This window comes from Macaca mulatta, chromosome 1, assembly GCF_049350105.2.
Source record: "Macaca mulatta isolate MMU2019108-1 chromosome 1, T2T-MMU8v2.0, whole genome shotgun sequence".
Lineage (NCBI taxonomy): Eukaryota > Metazoa > Chordata > Mammalia > Primates > Cercopithecidae > Macaca > Macaca mulatta.
In genome coordinates, this window is record NC_133406.1 from 200,005,772 (window position 1) to 200,029,461 (window position 23,690).

At 46.6% G+C, this 23,690-nt stretch overlaps 1 protein-coding gene and 2 non-coding genes across 42 annotated transcripts in view; all 3 read right to left on the reverse strand.

Annotated features, from left to right (window-relative positions):
* Positions 1-6,316: 6,316 nt before the first annotated feature.
* Positions 6,317-23,690, reverse strand: part of NFYC (nuclear transcription factor Y subunit gamma) — an 80,813-nt gene continuing 63,439 nt past the window's right edge. For 14 of the 40 annotated variants that reach the window (XM_015136588.3, XM_028835356.2, XM_015136605.3 and 11 more), the window contains 5 exons: positions 19,500-19,673; positions 14,970-15,128; positions 11,495-11,602; positions 8,500-8,559; positions 6,317-7,521 (listed from right to left, as the gene is read on the reverse strand). In XM_015136588.3, coding sequence (XP_014992074.2) covers positions 7,090-7,521; positions 8,500-8,559; positions 11,495-11,602; positions 14,970-15,128; positions 19,500-19,673 — 933 coding nt within the window. In that variant the 3' untranslated portion in view covers positions 6,317-7,089. The remainder of the gene's footprint in view (positions 7,522-8,499; positions 8,560-11,494; positions 11,603-14,969; positions 15,129-19,499; positions 19,674-23,690) is intronic. The other 26 variants (XM_028835389.2, XM_028835399.2, XM_028835405.2 and 23 more) reach the window with 4 other exon arrangements.
* On the reverse strand, positions 20,415-20,503 carry MIR30C-1 (microRNA mir-30c-1). Its single transcript, NR_032381.1, has one exon. It is a non-coding gene; the product is annotated as a microRNA mir-30c-1 (primary transcript).
* Positions 23,366-23,457, reverse strand: MIR30E (microRNA mir-30e). Its single transcript, NR_032384.1, has one exon. It is a non-coding gene; the product is annotated as a microRNA mir-30e (primary transcript).

Sequence of the window (23,690 nt, forward strand, 5' to 3'; positions counted from 1 at the left end):
AAAATATAAAGAAAGAAGTAGCATCTATAAAACAAGAATAGAAAGATATCAAACAGAAACATGTAGCAGAAATGAACAGAACTATCTAGAAATTTTAGAAATGAAAACTAAAGTCACTAACATTTTTTAAAAAATCAATAAATAGGTTATCAAATATATCTGAAGAGAATTAATGAATTAGAAGCTAGAACTGAGGAAATCCTTCAGACTGAAGCACAGAATAAAGAGATTAAACAGATGGAAGAAAAGAGACATAGAAGATTGAATGAGAAATTCTAGCATATGCATTAAGGGTTTCAAAAAGAGATACTGGAGTGACGAAACTTGCCAAAAATAATCAATGAATTTCTAGATTTAAAAGGCCCACAGACTACCTAGTAAGATATCTTAGAAAACAAAACTCTATCTAGACACCTTGTAGTCAAAGCGTAGAATATCAAGAATAAATAGAAATTCTAAAAGCCACCAGAGAGAAAAGATGGCTTATCTACAAAGGTCCAATAATTGAGTTGACAGTAAACTTCTCATCAGCAACAACAGATGCCAAGAGACAATGGAATCATATCTTCCAAGTGCTGAGGGCAAATAATTGTGAACTTAGAATTCTATACCTTGCCAAACTGTCACTTAAATGAAAGGGCAAAATAAAGACATTTGACACATACAAGATCTTAGAAAGCTTCTGTTCCACAGACCTTCCCAGAAAGAGAGAAGACCAGGAGCTTGGGGGAGGGGCTGGGAGTTCACAGAGATGATGGGCACAGCACACAGCCAAGACTCTAAGGAGAGGCTGGAGGCTCAGGGATTGGAGGGAGGCCGGGTTCTGTTTCAGACCTCTCCTCAGCACCAGCCAGACATAGGAACCCAGCCCAGCCTGGTCCAGCTCAGGTTCTTCCCTCCTGAGTGCCAGTCTTAGTGTCTTTCTGTCCCCTCTTCCTCAGCCATGGCAGTGGAACAGCACCCAAGCTGGGGAAGACACCAGCAGCCTGGCTCAGGAGGCCTTGAGGAAGCCATGGCCAAGTTGCTCATGTGACTGGGCACTGGGCCTCCATACGAGGGTCTTCTCCTCTTAGGAGCTCAGATGCCACCTCACTAAGGCCTATAGATGGCTGGAACTGTGAGATAAAAGCTAGGTCCCTACCCAGGAGTTTGTGGGAAGGGGACTCTCATTCTCTGTAGGAAAATAATCACAAGTGGAGGGGGCAAAACCCATGGGGGCTGGGTCAGCTGGGATAGGAGGCCTAGGAGCATCTGGCTCCAGTCAACCAGCTGGTGCCCTTGGGTAATATTTTAACATTTTTGAGCCCCAGTTTCTTTCTTATAAAATAGGGAGAATGCCTACCTAACAAGGATGTGAAGATGAAATGAGAATCCATGAGTACCAAGCTTTAGACGTATTTTCTTTTCTTTTTTTTTTTTTTTTTTTTTTTTGAGACAGGGTCTCACTCTATCACCCAAGCTGGAATGCAGTGGCATGATCTTGGCTCACTGCAACCTTTGCCTCCTGGACTCAAGTCATCCTTCCCAGCTCAAGCAATCCACCCGCCCCAGCCTCCCAAGTAGCTGGGATTACAGGCATGTGCCACCATGCCCGGACTAACTTTTGTATTTTTCTGTAGAGATGGGGTTTCACCAAATTGCCCAGGCTGGTCTCAAACTCCTGGCCTCAAGTGATCCTCCCGCCTCGATCTCCCAAAGTGCTAGGATTACTAGCATGAACCACCATGCCTGGCCTTAGACATATTTTCCTAGACAGAAATTTCTTAAAACAATAATCTCCATTGAACACCCCTGCCTGGCATATTATCATAGCTCAATAAAAAATTGTTAACAAGGGCCAGGCGTGGTGGCTCACGCCTGTAATCCCAGCACTTTGGGAGGCTGAGGTGGGTGGGTCACGAGGTAAAGAGATTGAGACCATCCTGGCCAACATGGTGAAACCTCGTCTCTACTAAAAATACAAAAATTAGCCAGGAATGGTGGCAGGCACCTGTAGTCCCAGCTATTCGGGAGGCTGAGGCAGGAGAATCACTTGAACCCAGGAGGCAGAATTTGCAGTGAGCCAAGGTTGCACCACTGCACTCCAGTCTGGCGACAGAGTGAGACTCCATCTCAACAAAACAAAACAAACAAAAAGAATTCTTAACAAGAAAAAAATGTCATGGTGAGAGCAGATGAACAGAAGTGAGAATATGTGCAGTGTGGCTGCAAGGATGGTTTTGTGTTCATTCACTCACTCATCAGTTTACTGTTACCCTCTTGGTGCCAGGCTCTGTGCTGCGCTCCAGAGGTGGAGATGACCCTGGACTTGAGGACTGCCTGTGAGGAAGACAGCCCAAACCAGAAAACTCTAACAGCAAGGTAGAGGGTTTCTTCAGAGGCTAACTTGGTCTTATGTTCGTTGTCTTTCTCTCCCGCCCCCAACCCAACCCCCACCCTCAGCCCACTCATTAATGTAAGTTCCATGGTAGCAGACAAGTCAGACTTGTTTTAAGCTGTATTCACAATGTTTAAAACAACATCTGACACACAGAAGGTGCCAAAGAAACACCTGCTGAGCGACTGTATATGAGCTCTAATAATAGAGGTTGTAGAAGTTCACATGGGAACATTGAAGAGGTCTTGAAGTTTCTCAGCAAGGGCCATTTAAATTGGGCCTTGATGGATGTGTAGAAGCTCAATAAGTGAAAAAGGAAGTAAAAGGGCATTTCAGGCATTGTAGCTAGCACATTCTGAAAACATGGAGGAAAGTTCAGGGATCGGTAATTGGGTGTGACAGGACCATAGAGTACAGGAGGTGGTGGGGGAGAGGAGAGTGAAAAGAAACAAAGCTGGGGAGATAAGAAGGACCTTGAACCAACTTGAGCTGTCAGAAAGTCCTTATTAAAATCTAACCACCGACCTTGAGGCAACACTCTGGAGAGGGCAGAATTTCCAGCTCTCACTATTATCCTAGGGAGGACCCTCCCTTCAAAGGGTGAGGGTCTCATCAGGAAGGGGGTTAAGAAAGGGGACAGTCACACTCCCACTAGTTCCTAGAATTGTCTACAGTTGGGAGGAGTGGGACAAGGCACCTCCCAGAGACACAGGTGAGGGCTGCATGCTGCCCCCTTGTGGCCTCCGCAGACCTGAGCGGCAAGGAAGCCAGCCAGATCGTCTGCTCCTGATTCCAGGGGTCTCCAGTCTCCAAGGTCATCCTTGTGGCAAGTTATCCCACCCACCAGCTGTCCCCAGACCAGACCCAACTGCTTTATTTATTTCACACATACTCAAGGCTGGGCCAGTCAGTTCAGGAAGACTGAATAAAAGGGGATAGTTCACATTTCAACAGCCTGCCTCTTTCTTACCTATATACACGTCACCTTTGGCCAGAGAGCAACTGTGTATGCACAGGGGGTCAGGAGATCAGTGTTTTGGTTTCAATTCCACCCTTAATTCATGGAGTGACCTTGGGCAAGTCACTGCACTTCACTAGCCCTCCCATGACTGCATCTCTAACACAGGGATCATGATGCCTCTTCCTGTCTCCCCTGCAGGGTCACTGTGAAGATCATCGGGAGGGAGGACGGATGCTGCAAGTGCTAGGAAAAATGTTTAAAAAGTGCTCCGGATGTAAGGGGATCATGCTGGGTATTAGATAGGGGCTCTCTTGGGCTGCACCAAAGGGTTTGTTTACACCAGGATGAGCCCTGCTGGCAGGGCAATTTAAAGGGAAAGTGTTCAGCAGGGAAGCTGCTTGCTAATCACAACTGACCGAAACATCTCTAAAACAAGAATGGAAGTCTACAGGAAAATGGGGACCCACTCACTGGCCTGAAACTACAATCATACTTGGGTTTTCAGGAATGAACCAGAGCAAACAAGGCGGGACATAGGATGTCAGGAAATTAAATTGTGGAGCTTCTGCCTGAGGTCCCTCTGCACTTCCACTTTCTCCCTCTTGCATTCCCTGCATGCGGGGCTAGGCACACGGGTATCAGTGAAAACTTGCTATTATATGATGTCTCGCTAAGACTGAGTTCAGGACAGCTGGAAAGGCCAGAAGATCCCCTTCAGAAAAAAGTCCAGAGCTAGAATAAAGATAACTAGATATAGGAGGGACTGAATTTGGGAGTCGCGAGCATGTGGGGGCTGACCCTGACTCACTGTGTTATGGGGGCCGACTTACTGACTTCTCATGGTGAACTGTCACCTGCTTTACCTACCCTGATGACACTCCATGTCATTCTGGATACACAGCATCATGTATCCAAAACCTTAAAGCTAAAAAAACTTTGCCTTTGAAAAACAAAAAAAAAAAGTTGTCTTTTATAAGAAAGACTTTATAAGACTTTCGTAAGATGAGACTTTTACCTCGTCTCATCTCTTTTTGCTTTGGTGGCCAGGAAGCTCAGGGTCAAATAATTCTAATAACTACACAGGTCTTTATAACCATATCTGTGTTGTTTTCTATAATCCTGATTTCCTACCAGATTGTTTTTCCTAATTTATTATTTCATTGTGTTGTTTTCATTGCAGTTTTTTCTTATGGACTGAGGTAAGGCATAGTGAAGTAGATGCTGAGTACTTTATAAGCTACCATCATCAAGACAATATAAGCAACAGGATGCCCCAATTTGGAGTAAAGGGTAGAGCTGGCCAGACTTGAATCTAGGCAAAGTATTTAAGCAGATCCCAGAAATCTGGGCAATCTCCTGGGAGGAAGAAAGAGCAGATGACATTCGAGTTATCTGAAACTACTTGTTGAAAACCAATTCATGTCTTACCCCCATGGTTTACAGTGGATATTTCATGAGATAATCATAAAAGCATCAGGTTCAGACTTGAAATCATCTAACAGAAGCCTTTCCCCAATTTCCACCTCACTCACTGAGACAGTCCCAAAGACAAGGGAGGTATCTGCCCATGGGTTTAGGGCAAATACCTACATTTCCTGGCACCCAGCTCACTGTTCTTCCCATAACAGCAGCTCATTCCAACTGGAAGGATGGCATGGTGGAGGTAAGAAAGATGGCTCATCACTGGCCTCTGTGGCCAATGAATAAGTGGAATGCTCTCTCTATTCTCTCTGCTTCAATTAACAGGAAGTAGGTCTTGGCTGTAGAACTCTTGGCTGACAAGGCACCTGGGTTGTTCTCTGGCAGATGCCATGCCATTGGTAATGGGCGTGGCCACAGCAGGTAGCTGAACAGCAGCCTGTGCCAGGCAGGACTGGAAGGATTTACCCCAGGTTTGTTTGATAGAGCCAGCTTTCTCCATGAGAGATGCCCTCTTGACCCTCAACCAGGCAGGAGACACAGCTCAATCTGATACATGGTGAGAATCTAGTAAGTCCAGCAGGCAAGCATCTCTGAGCAGCAAATATATTGATGAAGTTCGCTTTTTTTTTTTTTTTTTTTTTTTTTGAGACGAAGTCTCGCTCTGTCACCCAGGCTGGAGTGCAGTGGCCGGATCTCAGCTCACTGCAAGCTCCGCCTCCCAGGTTTATGCCATTCTCCTGCCTCAGCCTCCCGAGTAGCTGGGACTACAGGTGCCCACCATCTCGCCCAGCTAGTTTTTTGTATTTTTTAGTACAGACGGGGTTTCACCGTGTTAGCCAGAATGGTCTCGATTTCCTGACCTCGTGATCCACCCGTCTCGGCCTCCCAAAGTGCTGGGATTATAGGCTTGAGCCACCGCGCCCGGCCGAAGTTCACTTTTAAGACTGGCTGAGGTAGGTCAGGCACAGTGGCTCATGCCCATAATCCCAGTACTTTGGGAAGCTGATGTGGCAGGATCACTTGAGCCCAGGAGTTCAAGACCAGCCAGGGCAATAAGTGAAACCCTGTCTCTACAAATAAATAAAAAAAATTAGCTGGGCATGGTGGTACATGACTGTAACCTGACTGTAGTCCCAGCAACTCAGGAGGCTGGGGTGGGAGGATTGCTTGAGCCCAGGAGATTGAGGCTGAAGTGAGCAACAGAGCAAGACAGACAGACAGACAGACACACACACACACACACACAGATTGAGGCTGAAGTGAGCAACAGAGCAAGACACACACACACAGACACACACACAGACACACACACACACACACAGATTGAGGCTGAAGTGATCAAGACACACACACACACACACACACACACACACACACACACACCGACTAAGGACCTGTTTGATTTACATACACAGCATGAAGTTCCCTTCGCTTTGAACATCCCCTTCTCACAAGGACGGCCCTCTCTCCCAGACACACAACCTGAGGGCAAAATGAACCTTTCCAAGCAAAGTGGCCCCATGAATGCCCCCAGACACAGAAACCCAGACTCTAAATTATCTAAAATGAGATTTATTGCATTTCATGCAGTCTGAAGTCCATGCAAAGGAGACTAGCACAGTGTTTAATGCATTTAAAAAATAAAGGGGAGGTGGGCAGCAAACGCACAAAGTCCTAGTCTCCTGGGTCCCTGGGAGAAAAGAGTGTGGCAATGAACCCACCCACTCTCCATGGGGAATAAATCTCTTAAATGCAAGGAATGTTTCCATGGCCTCTGGATGCAAATACACAGAGCTCTGGCGTAAGAGCAAGGGATGGGGAGAGGACCACGAGTGAAAAAGCAGCTACACACATTCACCTAATTCCATCTGAGGGCAGAACAACGTGGCAAGTCTTGGGGGTAGCAGCTGTTCCAAGAGTCAAGAAATACCATACACCCCTGGGGAGATTTGCTCCTAAAAAGAAGTGGCGGTAACAAACAACAACAAAAAAAAAACAAAAGAAGAAATATTTCTTTAACCACACTCTTCAAGAAAATGCCATAAATATGTTATTTAATATTTTAATTTCATAGCATTGGACACATAGCTCAACATATTGAAATATTGATTCCTTGGAGAAAAAAATGGAAAAAAAAGGAAACAAAAAATATTGCATCTTTCTGCTGGAGAATCTTGGCCCCCAGGCATGGGGCGTAGTGCACCAGTGTCCTAGCCTGCAGGAGGCGCTGAGGTCGGCCGGGTCCTCTGGGGAGGAAGGCTGTGCCCATCGCCTGGGGCTGTATGGCAAAAATTGTGTTGGGTGTCCTTGGCCTTGCCAGCTCAGGCCCTCAGTCGCCGGTCACCTGGGGGGCCTGCCCGTCGGAGGGCTGGTTGGCTGACTGGATGAACATGGGCTGGGCGAGGTCCTGGCCCGCAGGCATGGTGACTTGCTGGATCTGGTAGAGCTGCTGCGAGGGGTGGAGAGGAGAGAGTGAGGTCACCCCTGGGAGAGGGGCATGCAGCTCCCTATGGGTCTCGAGCTGGTTGGGGGTCCCAGATACCTCAACCACCACCCACTGCAAGGCGTCAGGAGGAGGAGGGGAAGTGGAGCTCTGCTGGGGTTGGGAGCAGCAGACACAGGAGGCACCAGCCCGGTGTGAGGGGGGGTGTGTGGTGGGCAGGGAAGAGGTGCAGGGAGTTGAATTTCCTGTGGCTTTCACTTCTCTGGGCTCTGCCTCTCCCGTTAGCTCAGAGACTCGAGCTTGCTGCACGCTGTTCCTCTGTGGCAAACACAAGCAATTCGAACCACTGTACCAGCAGCTTGGAAGTCAGCATTTCCCCAACTCTTGGTAATCTACACTGGCAGGGGCAGTAGGATTACCCCCTCCTCTCCTCCTTTTCTCAGAATATCCGGCTCAGGTTGAAACTAAACTGAATTTCAATTTTCTCCATGGGCCCTGCTAAGGAGGTGGCCTGGTATAAACACTTAACTATAGCCAAGACCCTTCAGGGGTGGAGAAGATACTCACACAGCCACTTAGGAAGGGCAGGGCTAATTGACTACTTGGTTTTCCAGGCGCTCCCCAAAGAAACCAAAAGCCAAGACTTCACGGGAGCCCTGGCATGTAAGCCTAGCATGTGGTGCTGGCAGAAGCCAGAGGTGGGTCCTGATGCCAGCTCTTCTCCCTTTTGAGCAGCAGAGGGCACAAGTTTGGGCATGTCATCCTATCATGTCCTCAGTGGTCTCTGGTACTGTACTGTGAGGGGAAAGCAGAGGGAAAAGGGAAGATTCTCTCCTTGCAGGGACTGAAAATTACTGAATTTCAGGTACCCAGAGAGTTCAAGAGGTCACATGTTCTCTGCAACTCAACAGTCTATGCTATTAAAAAACATTATGGCTTAGGGGAAAAAAATACAGTTCTAGAGAGGGAAACAGGAAACCTGCTCTCTAGTCCTGTCTGGAATGAACATCTAGGGGAGCATGGACAAGGCACTTCCCATCTCCAGGGTTCAGTCTACTCATCTGTAAAATAGCAACTGGGGCTACATGGTCTAAGATTATTTTTAGTTACAACTAAGTCTATAAAACTAAAGGATAGGTGCCCTGATTTAAATACTGTACTTGTTTTAACAATTTCTGTCCACTCCTTGTTAGGAGAGGACAGGACAGCTGCCCTAACCATCCAAACCCAGATACTACCTGCTACCCTGCCCCGCAATTCCTCACCCTCTGCCCCTGCCCAGGCTGGGTACCCTACCTGTCCATCTGTGAACTGGCTGAACTGCTGCTGTCCTTGCTGGACCTCTGTCTGGGTAATCTGTAAGAATCAAGATGGTAGAGTTGACATGTCAGCTGCAGGGTCTGATCCACCAGCCCACCACCCAGAAGAAGGTCATAAAGATCAAATGAGACAATGCATATAAAGTGCCCAGCTCAATGGGTAGTAAGAAAGCGAGGGCCCCTCCTAATCTTCTAGCACTGATGGCTATCCCAGGAGTTGGCAGCACAAAGGGACATCGAGAATCCTGAGCACATAATAGATAGTTCCCACCCCCATCTCTCTAATGAATGCCTACTCCCTCAACCACCCACTCATCTGAAGGTCCTGAGGCTCAAACAGAACACATGGCTCCTAGGTGCTATGGTTTGGGGTAGAAGTCCTAAGAGTCAGTCTTTCAGCCAGTGAAGGTGGATTGCAAAGTGTTAGACAAAGTGGTGAGTGGTCTCTTTCATTCTTAGAAGGTGGGCTCCAAACCAAACCTGTATCACCCAGATCATCTGACTGGAATATGAAACACCCTGGCAAGCAAGTGGCCTTGGCCCCAGCAGTCCTCATGGCAAACCTATGAAGTACTTTTTCCGAGAGAGGCACTGTGCAGTCCTCTAGGCCAAGGGAGGGGAGGAGAAAGGGGGAGGGACGGGGAGTGGAACAAATACAACATTTATCACGAGTACTTAAAATCTTACTTGCGGACTGTGAATGGACTTTAGATAAATTTACTGACATGCAGAACTGCATATATAATGACAACTGCTGGAAGCAGCTTGGTAAACTAGAAGGAAGACTGTGGTGTGCATGCACATGTGTTCCTATGGAACATCTGACCAGCAGTGTCCTCTGTGTACCATTTCCTGGAATCATCATAGCCAGCCTGCAAGACAAGGACTGTCCTCTCAAATGTCCTCACCACGGCCAAAAACAACCCCTGCAGGCCTACCCATGAGGCTATGAGGAACAAGAAAGGGAACGGGTATAAAAGGCTTCATGACTGGTTTTTTTTTTGAGACAGAGTCTCGCTCTGTTACCCAGCCTGGAGTGCAGTGGCGCGATCTCGGCTCACTGCAAGCTCCGCCTCCTGGGTTCACGCCATTCTCCTGCCTTGGCCTCCTGAGTAGCTGGGACTACAGGCGCCCGCCACCTCGCCCGGCTAGTTTTTCGTATTTTTTAGTAGAGATGGGGTTTCACCATGTTAGCCAGGATGATTTTGATCTCCTGACCTCGTGATCCGCCCGTCTCGGCCTCCCAAAGTGCTGGGATTACAGGCTTGAGCCACCGCGCCCGGCGACTATTTCTTACTATTGTTCCTTATTTTGGTCCTTTTCCTTCCAACAGCCTATAAGCTGCTTGAGGGCAGGGCCCATACGAAATAAGTATTCCAGAAATGTCTGCAGAATAAACAAGTGAGCCCGAGACAAATGGAAAATATTCCACATAGATAAGAAGGTTAACTGCTCTGTGGCGAGCAGGATTGCCATTCATATTAGCTGAGATTTCACTTACCTTTAAATTTTATTTACATATTATTCATTCTGCTTCAACAAACATTTACTGAGCACCTACTAAGTACTAGGTCGTCACAATTACAACCTGTTGTTACAAAGATTTTCATTGCCTTCAGCTACCGCTTTCTTGCTTCTCCCCAACCTCTCCCATTTTTTGGCTTTAGTTCTGTTCCCAAAACCAAATTTTTTTTTTTTTTTTGGAGACAAAGTCTCACTCTGTCACCCAGGCTGGAGTGCAGTGGCACAATCTCGGCTCACTGCAACCTCCACCTCCTGGGTTCAAGTGATTCTTGTGCCTCAGCCTCCCAAGTACCTGGCATTACAAGGCGTGTACCACCACACCCAGCTAATTTTTGTATTTTTAGTAGAAATGGTTTTGCCATGTTGGGCAGGCTGGTCTCAAACTCCCGACCTCAAGTGATCCACCCGCCTCGGCCTCCCTCCCAAAGTGCTGGGATTACAGGCGTGAGCCACCGTGCCCAGCCCCAAACTGACTTCTGAGGAACCAAGAAGCTTCCTTCTCATTTCCTCCCACTCCCATGCCGTTATGTTTTTAGGATCCCAGGGAAGAATCTTACAAGGTTAAAAAGAGGGGCTGGGGGAAGGGTGTGAGTCAGTATCAGTTACGGAAGAGCCGAGTCCTTAGGTAAGCCAGGGAGTGGGCAAAGAGCGAGCCCTTAATGATCCCAGAGACTATATGGAACTCAGAAGCCTTGCTTTTGGCTCATTCTTCATATTTTCCCAAATGAGATCTTTGGAGACCTGCTCTACAAACTCAGCTCTGTCACCACTGTCAATAGATACATCACCAGAAATGCAACTGGGCCAGACGGGTCCAGCTCTTAAACGATCGCTGCTTTTTTTGGGTCTGAGGCAAAAGAATCCATTAACAATGCCTCCCCTTGACCAGCACCCCCCATCTTCTACAAATGGTGCCCACATCCCTCAATACCCCCAAGCCCAGGGAGGCAGCCCCCTCACCATCTGTGACTCAGCCATCAATACTGTAGAGCACGAGAGGAGAGGGGCAATTTTTCTGGTCAGGGATGCAAAAGGAGGTGGAGGTAAAATCTAAGTAAGCTTTTCAAAGGGCACAGGAGGTGCCAGAACACAACAGCCACTTGGGTTTAAAGATGGAAACAGCCTGACGATTAGGAGATCTGTCGAACATATCCCGGGTCTGACGGGTGTGCACACCTATAAGATTTCTTTCAGGCACCTTCGAGGCTTCCCCTGACTTGCATTTCTTTGCCCCTTGAGAACAAGACAGTAAGAGAAAACACTTTGAACCTAATGTTCCAATTACCACCCATGCCTCTTGGGTGCAGAAGAGATATGGAGGGTGTGGGGGTGGTGCCTCTGGCTGAAGGATGAGGAGGCAAGACAGTTGTGTGCTGAGTGCTCCTTTCCTGTCAGAAGCCACCTGCTCCTGATCTCCAACACAAGCCCTGTGTCTCTGGGGCACATACCTGTTGAGCATTGGTGGCAAGTGTCTGGATCTGTCCCTGCACAACTTGAGTGCCTGATACAGGCTGGGCTAAGCGGATATACTGCAGCTGGCCGGCGTTCAGCTGCACCTAGGGCAGGGGCAGAGACAAAGAGACCATAAGACATTGAGCATAATCTCAAACAGGCAAACTTTCCATGACGAGAGATGGTGACTGCCCCCTACCCCTCAAGCCCTCCAAAGAAGCCTGCCCTGAAAAAAGTCCCTTTTAAAGAGAGGTCAAAACAAGCAAAACTAGAACATCCACAAGTCACACAACACAGAAGAGAATATGTTCCCTGAACGGACTTCAGAAAAAACTCCCAGAAGATCCTGTCACAAAGGTGAGAACAGCATGGCTGCATGCTCGTTATTTGCCGGATTTTAGCTACATGATCACGGCTTATCTTCGGAATTTATCTGACTGACATGATCAGAATGCCTGTACATTAAATGTGGGCCTCTTTCCCTCCCATCTCCCACAATTCCCAATACTGTAAAGAGATCCAGCGTCCGCCAGGAGCCCAAAGCAGACAGCCATCATTCCGCATCATAGCCCTCACACTGCCCTGCCCCATGCTGCACATCTTGGAGGCAAAAGCTGGCCTGCTTAACCATCTCTCTCCCCAACAGCCAGGCTGGATGGGGGTCTGTGGGGCTTTTAGGATCCTTGGTGTTCAGCACTAGCTTCTGGCCAAACACCTCCCAAGGGGAAGCAGAATCAATAAACCTTTCACAGAAAACCCCATCATGGGAAACCAAAGCTACAAAAGCGCCCTTAGAGTCTCTCATGCTTACGATTAAATCTCAGATAATACAATAATACTACATGCTGCATTTAATTGTGTGCTAAAAGCCTTAACTCAGGCTCTTAATGCTCCAGTGTACCATGAAAGTATTAGTGCTTTGAGCTAGGGATGAAAAGAGGACCAAGGCAGTTACCATGTCAGAGAACCGTAGCTCAGCAAAGATGATGGTCAGCAGGGAAGGACTGCAGACATTCACACCCTCAATTTAGAGGAAATGAAAGGGGTTCTGGGAGCATGGATAGACTAGGTCTCTATCTGGGGGCCCCAGAAACCACCTGCCCTGGCTGCCCAGTCTGCTTTGCTGCAAGGGGGAGCTTCTTGCGGCTAACAGGTAAGTGTTGCCTCTGCTCTGGAGCAAATTTCCCTCTGGTCTTCACGAGCTGCAGGACTCTTCCGTGAGGAAAATGCTAATGGGATGAAGCTGTACTCCTGCACACAGTGTTCAATCAAAATGCTTCTCTGAGACTCCCAGCCTCACAGAATTTGAACTACCAAGAAAAAACGACCTCTCAAATTCATGGTAGACCATTCTAGAATTGCCCACTTGAGGCAAGATGGAGGGACACACAATCCAAAACCATTAACAATCTGGTTCAAAGGAGACAGGGCAAAAGTATTATGACCTGCAGTCATTTCTTTCCTGAGAATATGCCAAGAGAAGCTGCTGGGAGGCTGTGGTGCCAAGCCTGAATTCCCCACCTAAATCCTATAATGCAGCTTCCTGGCAACAATGTTAAGTTGCTTGTGGGGAGGAAGGCAGCTGCGCGGAGGTATGGGAAACCTCATCTACAGAGACTGATGGTGGCTAGTCCCAGGAGTCCCCAGAACTCCAGCCAGGGATCACAAGAAGACTAAAGTCTTGTCACAGGAGTGGGAGAAGGTATAATGACAGCTACACGGATGTAAAATTTTCTAGCTGGGAAGAGCTCTTTGCAGAAACCCAAATGTGACTGAAATGCTGTGAGCCAAATGGTTCCAAGCAGCTCTTCAACAGAAGCAAGAGTTTTCATTTTTAGCTTAGGTTAAGACATTTGGTGATGATCCGTCCCTCATTTCTCTACAGCAAGACAGGTTTGGGGATCCTCATAGCTTTTTTACATTAATTACAGACAAAATAAGCTCTGGGTTTTTGAAAGGGAAATAAAGTTTCCTTCCTGAAGCTCATCACTATTAGGAACATTCCAATGAGCTGCCTAAAGAGTCTGGAAATGAAGACTCCTACAGAAAGTGCCTGAGCCAGTGAAGATGAAATAGTGAATTCTGCAACAAATCTGCTAGGTAAAGCTCTGTGTCCCAGAGGGTTAAAGTATCTGCAAGGTGGAACTCTCTATTCTCTGGCTTAAATGAACCTGTGGCGGTGCCTTCACTTGCAAAAACGAGAACCATTCAACAGAAATCTTGGGGTTGGGGAGTGAAACAATGAAGCAAAGCAGAGCTCAGTCATGCAATCCATTGTGAGCACACGTGAGAGAGGTGGAGAAAGAGACATACACACGCCGCTTTCGTAAGCTTTCTCTTGGCCTATTACCATGTTAACTTCAGATGAAGAACAATTCCTAAACTGATCTAAGGATACTTTCAGAGTTATTTTCACAGAGGAAGTGGTTAACCAAGTCTATGTGAGTTTCTATACCTGCCTACGTTTCATTTATGACAAAAATGGCAAAGGGCAGGGAATAGAAGGACCGCTCTGTTTCACTCACTTTCCAGTTTCGGGGGTCAAAATTACCATGTACAGACTGCAAGTGTTAAGACAAGGACACATTTTACAAAAGAAGGAGTACAAATAAAAAAGCCAACAAATCTAAGAATTGAAATCCCTCAAGGCACACAGGAAGCAGCAGTCCACAGTAAAGGAATGGGTAAGTTATATGAAAGCCAAAAATACACTTTGCTGCAGGCTCCACTGGGAAATGAGTCATGAATATGCAACAAGTGTATTTATGGCCTTCCCTATACACCTCCCTCTTATCCTCTGCTGATCAAATACAGGACTGCCTCACAGGGCCTCTGGGCCTTGTCATGGGTAGTGGTTACAATGATTTCCCTGCATAGGTGGAATGAGGGGAAATCGAGTGAAGATGCCCCACTGTGGGGAACCTGAACCTAGATTAAAGGAAAGCAGGGAACAAACACAGTGAAGCAAGTTGTGTTCAGGAACACTGGCATATAGATTAAAAACAAAACACACACACACATACACACACACACACACACACATAAAAATAAGTATTGTGGGCTGGGTGTGGTGGCTCACGCCTATAATCCCAGCACTTTGGGAGGCTGAGGCGGGCGGATCACCTGAGGTTAGGAGTTAGAGACCAGCTTGGCCAACACTGTGAAACCCCGTCTCTACTAAAAATACAAAAATTAGCTGGGCGTGGTGGCACGCACCTAAAATCCCAGCTACTTGGGAGGCTGAGGCAGGAGAATCGCTTGAACCTGGGAGGCAGAGGCTGCAGTGAGCTGAGATCAAGCCACTGCACTTCAGCCTGGGCGACAGAGCAAGACCTATCTCAAAAAAAAAAAAAAAATTATTGTGCGTGTGTGTGAGATAGAGATATATATATATATATCTCAAGGCATAGATATATCTTTAAGTATTTCCTTCTATAAAGCTGTAAAGACAAACCTCAGGGCAGGACTCACCGGGATCTGCTGGATCTCTCCCGTGTTAGTGATGATCTGCTGCATCACCTGCATGGTCTGTCCAGTGCTACTCTGGGCCTGCTGGGCTTGACCCTGTGGCTGGGCCTGGACAATCTGCACCTGCTGACCTTCTCCAACCTGCATTGTCACAGGTGTGGTCTGAAAGGAAGAGTTATGAGAATGCTGCATGAGTTCAGGCTTAGAGCCCACAGGATTACCAAGACGTTAATAACGAGCAGTGTGCCGGGAGCAAACCCTCTCAATGAATGCCTAAACTCATCTCAATACTAGTAATGCAGAGTCCTCTGGGTTTACAGCATTGCTAAAGCTACTCTCCAAAATGAAAGAAAAGCCAAAAATATTTTAAGGCTCACAGTACAAATATCTGCATGGGTCCCAAACATAAATCTCTGTGCCCCAAATGCTGCAAATTTTCACAGCCCCTTTAGTGATGATAAGGCACATACACTACAGAAAAAATCAAAAGCAACCATGACAGTTTACTTCAGAAATGGTCAAAGTCAAGTCTGGGGCAGATGAATTTGGAGGGTAACATTAAATGGAAAGGGTACGGATTTAGTTAGTTCAGGGTCATGTGCTCTTTCTTAGGCATTTAAGACACTGAGAGAAAAATAACGCACAGGGGTACATCTCCGAGGCTGACCCTAGTGCACACTGGCTCTCACTCCATTCAAGCCGCAGAGCAATTCCTGCCCACACTGGCCAGATGGCTACTCTGGACCATAGTATGGCTTCCCACAGGAGAGCAAACACTGCTAACTCACTGGGCACTGTTAAGACACAGACTCTTAACTAAGTGTACCCCTAATTAATAGAATTTAAGAAAGCAAGAACTCTAACTTTCTAAAAACAGCAATCTCGGATCTAAGAAATTTCTGCCCAATGTGTATGACTTGGCAGATTCTGTCTCTCACACACAATGGTTATAGTCCTATGAAATGTACTCTTCTGAGAGATGGTAAAGACACAAGCTGCCAAAAGGGTCAATTATTCTTTCAAATCTCAAAACTTTAGTACTATTTGTGACTTTCACAGGTTACCTAGAGCAGTGAGCCTATCTGGCTCATCTGGTGGTGGTAGTGATGGGGGGTGCGGCGGCGGCGGGGGTGTGTGGGTGGAGCCTTTTAAACTACACCTGTATATCCAATCCCTGACTTGAATTCTGTCACTCTGTCTCCCCCACTCTGAATTAATCACCTCAATAAGACGACTATGGAAGTCTCAATGAATCATAAACTTCAACTGATGTTGCTATTCTGATGTTCTTAATTCTGACTGCATAGATTACTGAAAATTACAACTATGCATCCAAAGTTACAAGGGAAGGGGATGTGTTCTGGGAACGACAGATGAGATTCAAGGGATTACTAAGGAGAAATTACTACAAACTGGAGGAGGGCAGGAAAGACAGACGACAGAGTGTTCCAAAAGTACGTGCAGTGGGCTAGGCTAACAGAAAACATCTCTTCCATTCTTGTACCACAATTTTCAACTCAGCCTATTCCCAACTTCCATAAATAAGTTTCCAATTTATGACAGAAAACACAGGATTAATTTTACCAAAATATGCATTCTTTCCAACTCTGCTTTGATACATATGTATTCTGTCCTACAAAGCATATCTGCACTCAACTTGAAATAGCCATCACAACAGGTCCAGGGAGGTGTGACACAGCACAAGGCCACCCTGAAGCAGCAGGATGGTGAAAGAACAGCCAGGAAATGCTGGGAAGGACCAACTTCACCATCCTCACAAGCCTTATCAGCTCCAAGATGTGCACGTCTGGGTTGGCAGAGAAGAGGATAGATGAAATTCTCGCTGACTAAAAAGAAATGCATGCTGCCAACTCATCACTGTACTATATCAACCCAATTTTCCCAAGAGGATTTCCAAGGTATTTCTAAATCATTTCAGGAAAATGAGGGCTTGTGTTAGCATGGCAGCTGTCAAATCATGTATGGTGTGCCCTGCTGTCAGGGCACAACAGCCATGAGCTTCTTAGGATGATCAGCCAATCAGAGCCTGCCCTTGGCAGACTCCCTCTAAGTTCACTCTGTAAAGGGATAAAGCCTTTGGCAGGTCAAGCTTTCACCACTGTAGAGGCACAAGCATTAGCCAAAGAAGGTCCCTTAGGCATCATGGTGCAATTGAGGTCTTGAGGCAGTGACTGAGCAGCCATTATCTTTGAACCCTCCTGCCTAGCACAGTGTCTGGCATAAAACAAGTACTCAATACATTTTTGTAACATGGATAAGTAAATGAGCAGGGAATAAATCCTAAAATCATAATTACCTTTTTTTTTTGAGACGGAGTCTCGCTCTGTCACCTAGGCTGGAGTGCAGCGGCATGATCTCAGCTCACCGCAACCTCCGCCTCCCAGGTTCAAGAGATTCTCCTGCCTCAGCCTCCCGAGTAGCTGGGACTACAAGCACCCACCACCATGCCCGGCTAATTTTTGCATTTTTAGTAGAGATGGGGTTTCACCATATTGGCCAGGCTGGTCTCGAACTCCTGACCTTGTGATCCGCCTACGTTGGCCTCCCAAAGTGATGGGATTACATGTGTGAACCACTGCACCTGGACAAATCATAATTACAATGGTGGCTCATGCCTGTCATCCCACCACTGTGGAAGGCCAAGGTGAGAGGATGGCATGAAGCCAGGAGTTCGAGACCAGCCTGTGAAACATTAATGAGACTCCATCTCCACAAAAAAATTAAAAATTATCCAGGTGTGGTGGCATACGCCTGGGAGTCCCAGCTCCTCGGGAGGCTGAGGCAGAAGGATTGCTTGAGCCCAGCAGTTTGAACCTGCAGTAAGCTATGATTGTGCTACTCCAGCCGGGGTGACCAAGTGAGAACCTATCTTTAAAAAAACATCAATCAATCCATCTACCTCCACCCCATTTTTTTTTCTTCTAGGCAAACTCAGCTCCTTATTAGAATACACAAGGCTGTCCAGGATGTGTTCACTACCTATCTTTTCAAACTTGCCTAGATGGTCTCCTATGCTGACTACTTTCCCATGGCTCCCTGTACTGTTTTTCACTTCTAAGCCTTTGCCTATGCTGTGCTCTCAACTGGCAATACCACCCTTTCCCGCTTTCTTTAATTTCCACTATTCCCTAAGACTCATATTACTTCCTTCAGGAACATTATCTGACCATCTCCTTCACATCTTTCTTAGCTACTCATCCTCATATATATATATATACACACACACACACATACATACATACATACATATATATACACACTTTTTTTTTGAGACAGCATCTTGCTCTGTCACCCCAGCTGGAGTGCAATGGCACAATCACAGTTCACTGAGGCCTTGACTTCCTTGGCTCAAGCGATCATCCCAACTCAGCCTCTTAAGTAGCTGGGACACAAGTGCATGCCACCATGGCTGGCTAATGTTCTGATTTTTTGGTAGACACAGGGTCTCACCATGTTGCCCAGGCTGGTCTTGAACACGTGGGCTCATGCAATCCCCCTGCCTTGGCCACCCAAAGTGTTGGAATTACACACGAGCCACCACATGTCCCTGCCTTTTTTTTTAATTAAAGAAGAGGTCTTGCTGTGCTGCCTGGGCTGAAGTGCAGTGGCATGATCCTACCTCACTGTAACCCAAACTCCTGGGTTCCTCTCACCTTGGCCTCCCAAAGTGTTGGGATTACAGGCATGAGCCACTACGCTGAGCCAAGGTACTTCTTTTGATGTGTTCCTATAACACCCTGTACACATTCCCACGTGGAGGTACAACCTTTAAGTATTTGTATCCCCAACTAAATTGTGAATTCCTTGAAAATAAGGACTGTTGTATTCATGCTTGTATCCCCAGTACATAGTACAGGACTTTACCCTCAGATGATGCTCAGCGTTTGATGAATAAATAATGATTGACAGAGAATTTGGATTCAGAGCTCACAGTACAGAGTTCTCTGCAGCCTCACATGACCCCCAACAAACATGAATGCTACTGCTCTCAACAATACTACTGGGGAGAGAAAGAGTCCTCTGATTACTATCATAAAAAGAGAAGGTCACTTGACACAAATATGGGACACAGAAATGACGGGGAGAAGGAGTATGCAAACTGGCAATGACACCTAATCTCTCCTTTTAAGGGCACAAATTCCACTTCTGACACAGACACATAGACAGCAGGCATGGAGTTCACTTTAGTACCTCTACAGAGATCCCACTACTCTTCATGAGGCATTTCAGACATTTTTTTTCTCTCCTAAAATTTCTGAGCTAATAGGGATCCTGGAGAACATACTGTCCACTACACTTTCTTCATTTGACCTTTGAGAAAAACAGGGTCCAGAGAGATTAGGGTGACATCTCACCCCAGTAGCTGAATCTGGGGAAAAGTTCCTGTTTCCAGACTTTAAATCCAGTGCTCTCTAATGATCCGGCTGCCTCTCTGCCCTCATCAAGCTCTGCCCATCCAAAAACCTAAGGGGCACTGTCTTGCTGGATGGGCATCCTCAGCAGCTCACAGACCTGGCCCTGCTGAGGCTGTGCGATGATGATCTGCCCAGGCTGGATGGTAGTCGTGGAGCTGGTGGTCTGCTGGCCTTGCTGCTGGCCCTGGACTTGGACAGCGGTGGGCTGCTGAGCCAGCGTGAAATAGTACTGGACTGGCTCGGCAGGAGTTACAGACTGGCGCACCTCCTCCTGTTGGGTGGAAAGAGAGACAGGTAAGAGAAAAAGAACCGATTCAGCAACCGCCACAGTGAATTTCCACTCTTCCCCCAAACAGGCTATGTGCAGTTGCCTGCTGAATGCTGAGCTCTCCACATTTGAAGCCAAAGGAAAGTGGAATTCAAAGAGACCAGTTATGCTAAATCAAACTAAAAATAACAGATCCTATAGGCTTCACAAAACATATAGCCAAGTACGAAATAATCACCCATTGCATGATAAGTTGCAAACGGGCAAATAATTACTGTAACTAAAAACCACGCACCAGCAGTGCTTGTCAGTAAATGCTGTCAAGGCCTGTGATCTGAGAACAGTGCTAATTGCACGTGTTAGGAAGATGCTACCCAAACATCATGCCTCTCAGGCCTGGTCCCAATCTCCCAAACAGGCAGCACTCTTCTCATTTTATCCCCACCACTTCAAGGGGGACAGAACAGGTTAATGGGAAACAGGGCTTTTCCTGAGCTGAAATTTTCAGGATCGAGAGCACTGGTAGGCAAGTACCCAGCTTTTCACAGCTTGTTGAAAGCTCTGTGGTCACGGAGGGCATGTCTATCCAGTGTCACATCTGGTTCTGGTTGTACTTAGCCACAGAAGCGCAACCCAGGGGGCCTGATGGACAGCTCTCCGCTGGGGTACTGCCTTGGCTGATTAGGGAGGTCGCATTCTGTCCGATCTGCGGAGTGGAGACTGTTCCTTCTTCAGCTGATGTTTTCCATGGCAGAAGGAGTAAACAACCCTCTCCCAGCCACCTTGAGCTCACAGCTGAGAGTGTAGGATGTTTACACACACTACAGCATGGTTATAGCCCACAGGGTCCAGGGTTGGTCAGCCCCTGACCACTGACACAGAACGGCGTCTGATCCGGAGTGACCTGTGTGACACATGGTGCCCCTGCCTGGGACAACAAAAACAATAAAAACATAGAACCACTTGGGCTGGCTGAGTAAAAATATTAGCTAAATTTACTCATGTCCTTATTCAGGGCAAAGTTTGCCATGTTCCAGAAAAGAGGAAAAGACACTTCTTAGAAGTACACAAACCCAGTGGGCTGCCTCAGACTCCCCAAAGTAACATTTACAAAGCTGGTATTGACCCCATTCCCAACATTACGTTAGGTGCCCTGAACTGTGCTTCCAAAGTACTGTCCTCATAGTATACACTTTTGCACTTTCATGTCAAATTAACTGTTCTACTAAAATGTAAGTGCCATGAGGGCAAAGCCTAGCTCCCTCTTGCTCTCTGCTATCCCCTGCGTTCCCAGGTAGGCACTCAATAAGTGCTTGCTGAATGATGAATGGATTTATTTAGACAGGCAGACAGAGGCAGGAAAGTACTTCTCTGAATCTAAGTTGGTGGTATGACAAATTCTCTTAAACCCAACAGTTGTTACCAATAGAAAAAAGTAGTCTCTAAACTCTCTTTTGGTACCTCTAGGTCTCTGTGGCTACAGTGTGGGGAAGCAGCTGGTGTCCCCTGTGGAACAGAGCTGAGTATCCTTTGTTTGCCTGATGACTGGGGGCCAGGACACTAAAACTAGGACTGCCAGTATCTAGCCCCTGAGAAACATGGGTCTCTGCATGACACGGTTACTTGGCAGCCATCTATCCAGCTTAGGGAGATACCTGTAATATTCTGCGTTTCTCAGTTAATGTATGAACTGACTTTCTAGGTTAATATATTCTGTGCTTCAGACACAAACAGTTTTAACCCTCAATATGATTATGCCGAGGCAGAAGGAAAAGGAGATTCCCTTTTATTTTCATCTAGGTCTCAATTTCCACAACAACTTAAAAATGGCAACGTCAACTCCATTTCAACCCCAACTTATCATCATTATAAATAAATGTCAGCCTGCAAACTAGGTCTTGGCTGTGGCAAGGCTAAAATACTGATACCTTTTGCAGCCAAGAAACAGAGGCCAACTGCTCTTTGCAAAGTTGTTGAAGTAGGTTCAAGGTACTTGGGTTCCACTGAGATCTCCCTTCTTATTTTACAAAAAATACAAATCACTGAAATCCAGACCTAACTTGGAAAAGCTCTCGGGTAATGAGAGGGTATACAGGACTGAAAGCCCTAGAACCATCTGTGTAGGAAGCTAGGCAGCAGGGAGACACCTGCATTTTCTAGACCTGACCTGTGATTGTTTAGTCTCCAGTTATCCCCGACTACAGCTGATCTAGTATTGAATATGATCTTTTTGTCAGACAAAAAGCAAACCCTTTAAAAACCCCTTCCAGAACCCAAAATACCTCTTGCCAAAAACTGTGAGAGCAGGTAAAGAGCTCCTCCTATGCTGCTTACTAAATCCTCTTAAACTGTTTATGAACTAGACAATATCTAGGATGCTGTGAGAATCAAGTGGAGGCACCTAGGTTTGTGTTGTTAGGACAAGGCACAACTGTTCTCAAATCAATGAAATGGAAGAAGGCATATCTAAGGCTCTTCTGCATTATGAAGACTCATTCTGCCAGTGGAAGTCAAGCTAGCAAGGAAATGATTATGCTTGGTTTAAAGAAATGGGTGAAAAGATAATGACATTTCAATGGGCAGGAACTTTCAACTCATAGCTTTAGTGGGGCAGAAGTCAGGCCTCACCTACCTACTACTTTCAAATAATCTTTACTTGCTTCTCTGAAGAACAAGCGAAACTCCCAAGCATCTTTGAGAAGTCAGGGCCTAGGACTCACAATTCAATATTTCTGGCTAGTTCCTTATCCCAGCAGTGGGAGGTTGTCCCAAGTGGTAGAACAATCGTTTAATGACTGGATCAATCCAGAATGGGGCACTTGCTCAACTTTAGAGTGGCCTCCCCAACTAGAGGGCTTGCTCTTGGAATCTTTTCAGAAGCTGAGACTGATGAACAGTGCCAGAGAAGAGCAGCATCGCATCCTAGGGTCATCTCTACAGTGTTGTGCAGTCAGCCCTGACTGGAAAAAAGTACATTCTTTTTAGCAGCAAGAGTGAACTGCTGCCTCCTTCGGAAAGGGTGGGTTTTGGAGAGTAGGCGTTTTAAAGGACTTCAGGAGGTGCCAGCCAATTTGGAGCCTGGGAAAACTTCGTGTCTACAGAGGATTAAAAATGCTATCTTAGAATTTCAGGCCAGCTTTCAGCAATCTCAACCTTTCAAAGGCCAGGCAGCAGCTGTCCCGAATACGATGCCAATCAATGGCTTGAACACCTACAAAGAACTAAATCCAAGCAACAAGAAGCTGTTTCAGCTAAACACACTTTAAAAGCAGATGGATCACAGCATTTCGAGTCTGGCTAAGATGGAATAAGGAGCCGTGTGACACCCCGAGAGACCCAGAAGCACTGAGGAATTTGAAGGAACTGACAGGATGTGACCCTTCTCTCCAGCCAGTGTATTCAGCAGGCAGCCCATAGAAAACAAGGACTTAGCACAATGAGAGTGAGCAAGGCCTGATTTCATCACAGAGTTCACCATCTTGTTTTAAAGGGGGCTTCTGATAGACAAAAGGAGAAAACAATTTCAACAAGGAAAGCAGGTATATGACACTCTCTGTTCTGAAGGAAGAGAAATGGCCTGAGTTCTTGTTGCTGTGACTGCTTAGAGAGGAGGGAAGGACCCCCAAGAGGAGGAATTGAGCCTGTGGGCACAAACCTGCAATGTTTCAAAGCCGATGTGTAGCTGGGGACGACCGTGGCAGCCTGCCGCTGTAAACATCCGACTGAAAGCTCCTCTGAACACCTTACAGCTTCCAGTCAAGGATGTTTACAGTAGCGAAGACTGCCCAGAAAGAACGGAGACGCAGTAAGGCACACCCTACTCTAGTAAGGAGGTGACAGAGGGCTTGCTAATCCGAAGGCCCTCATGCAGGGTCAGAATTACAAATGTTGATTAGGATGCCACTTCTCCTAGACTTTCTCTGGCTGGCTATTAATACAGGCTGGGATGGGGAGAATGGTTGTCACTGAATGACTACTTCTAAGGATAATATACTATGAAATAATTCATTAAAAATAAAG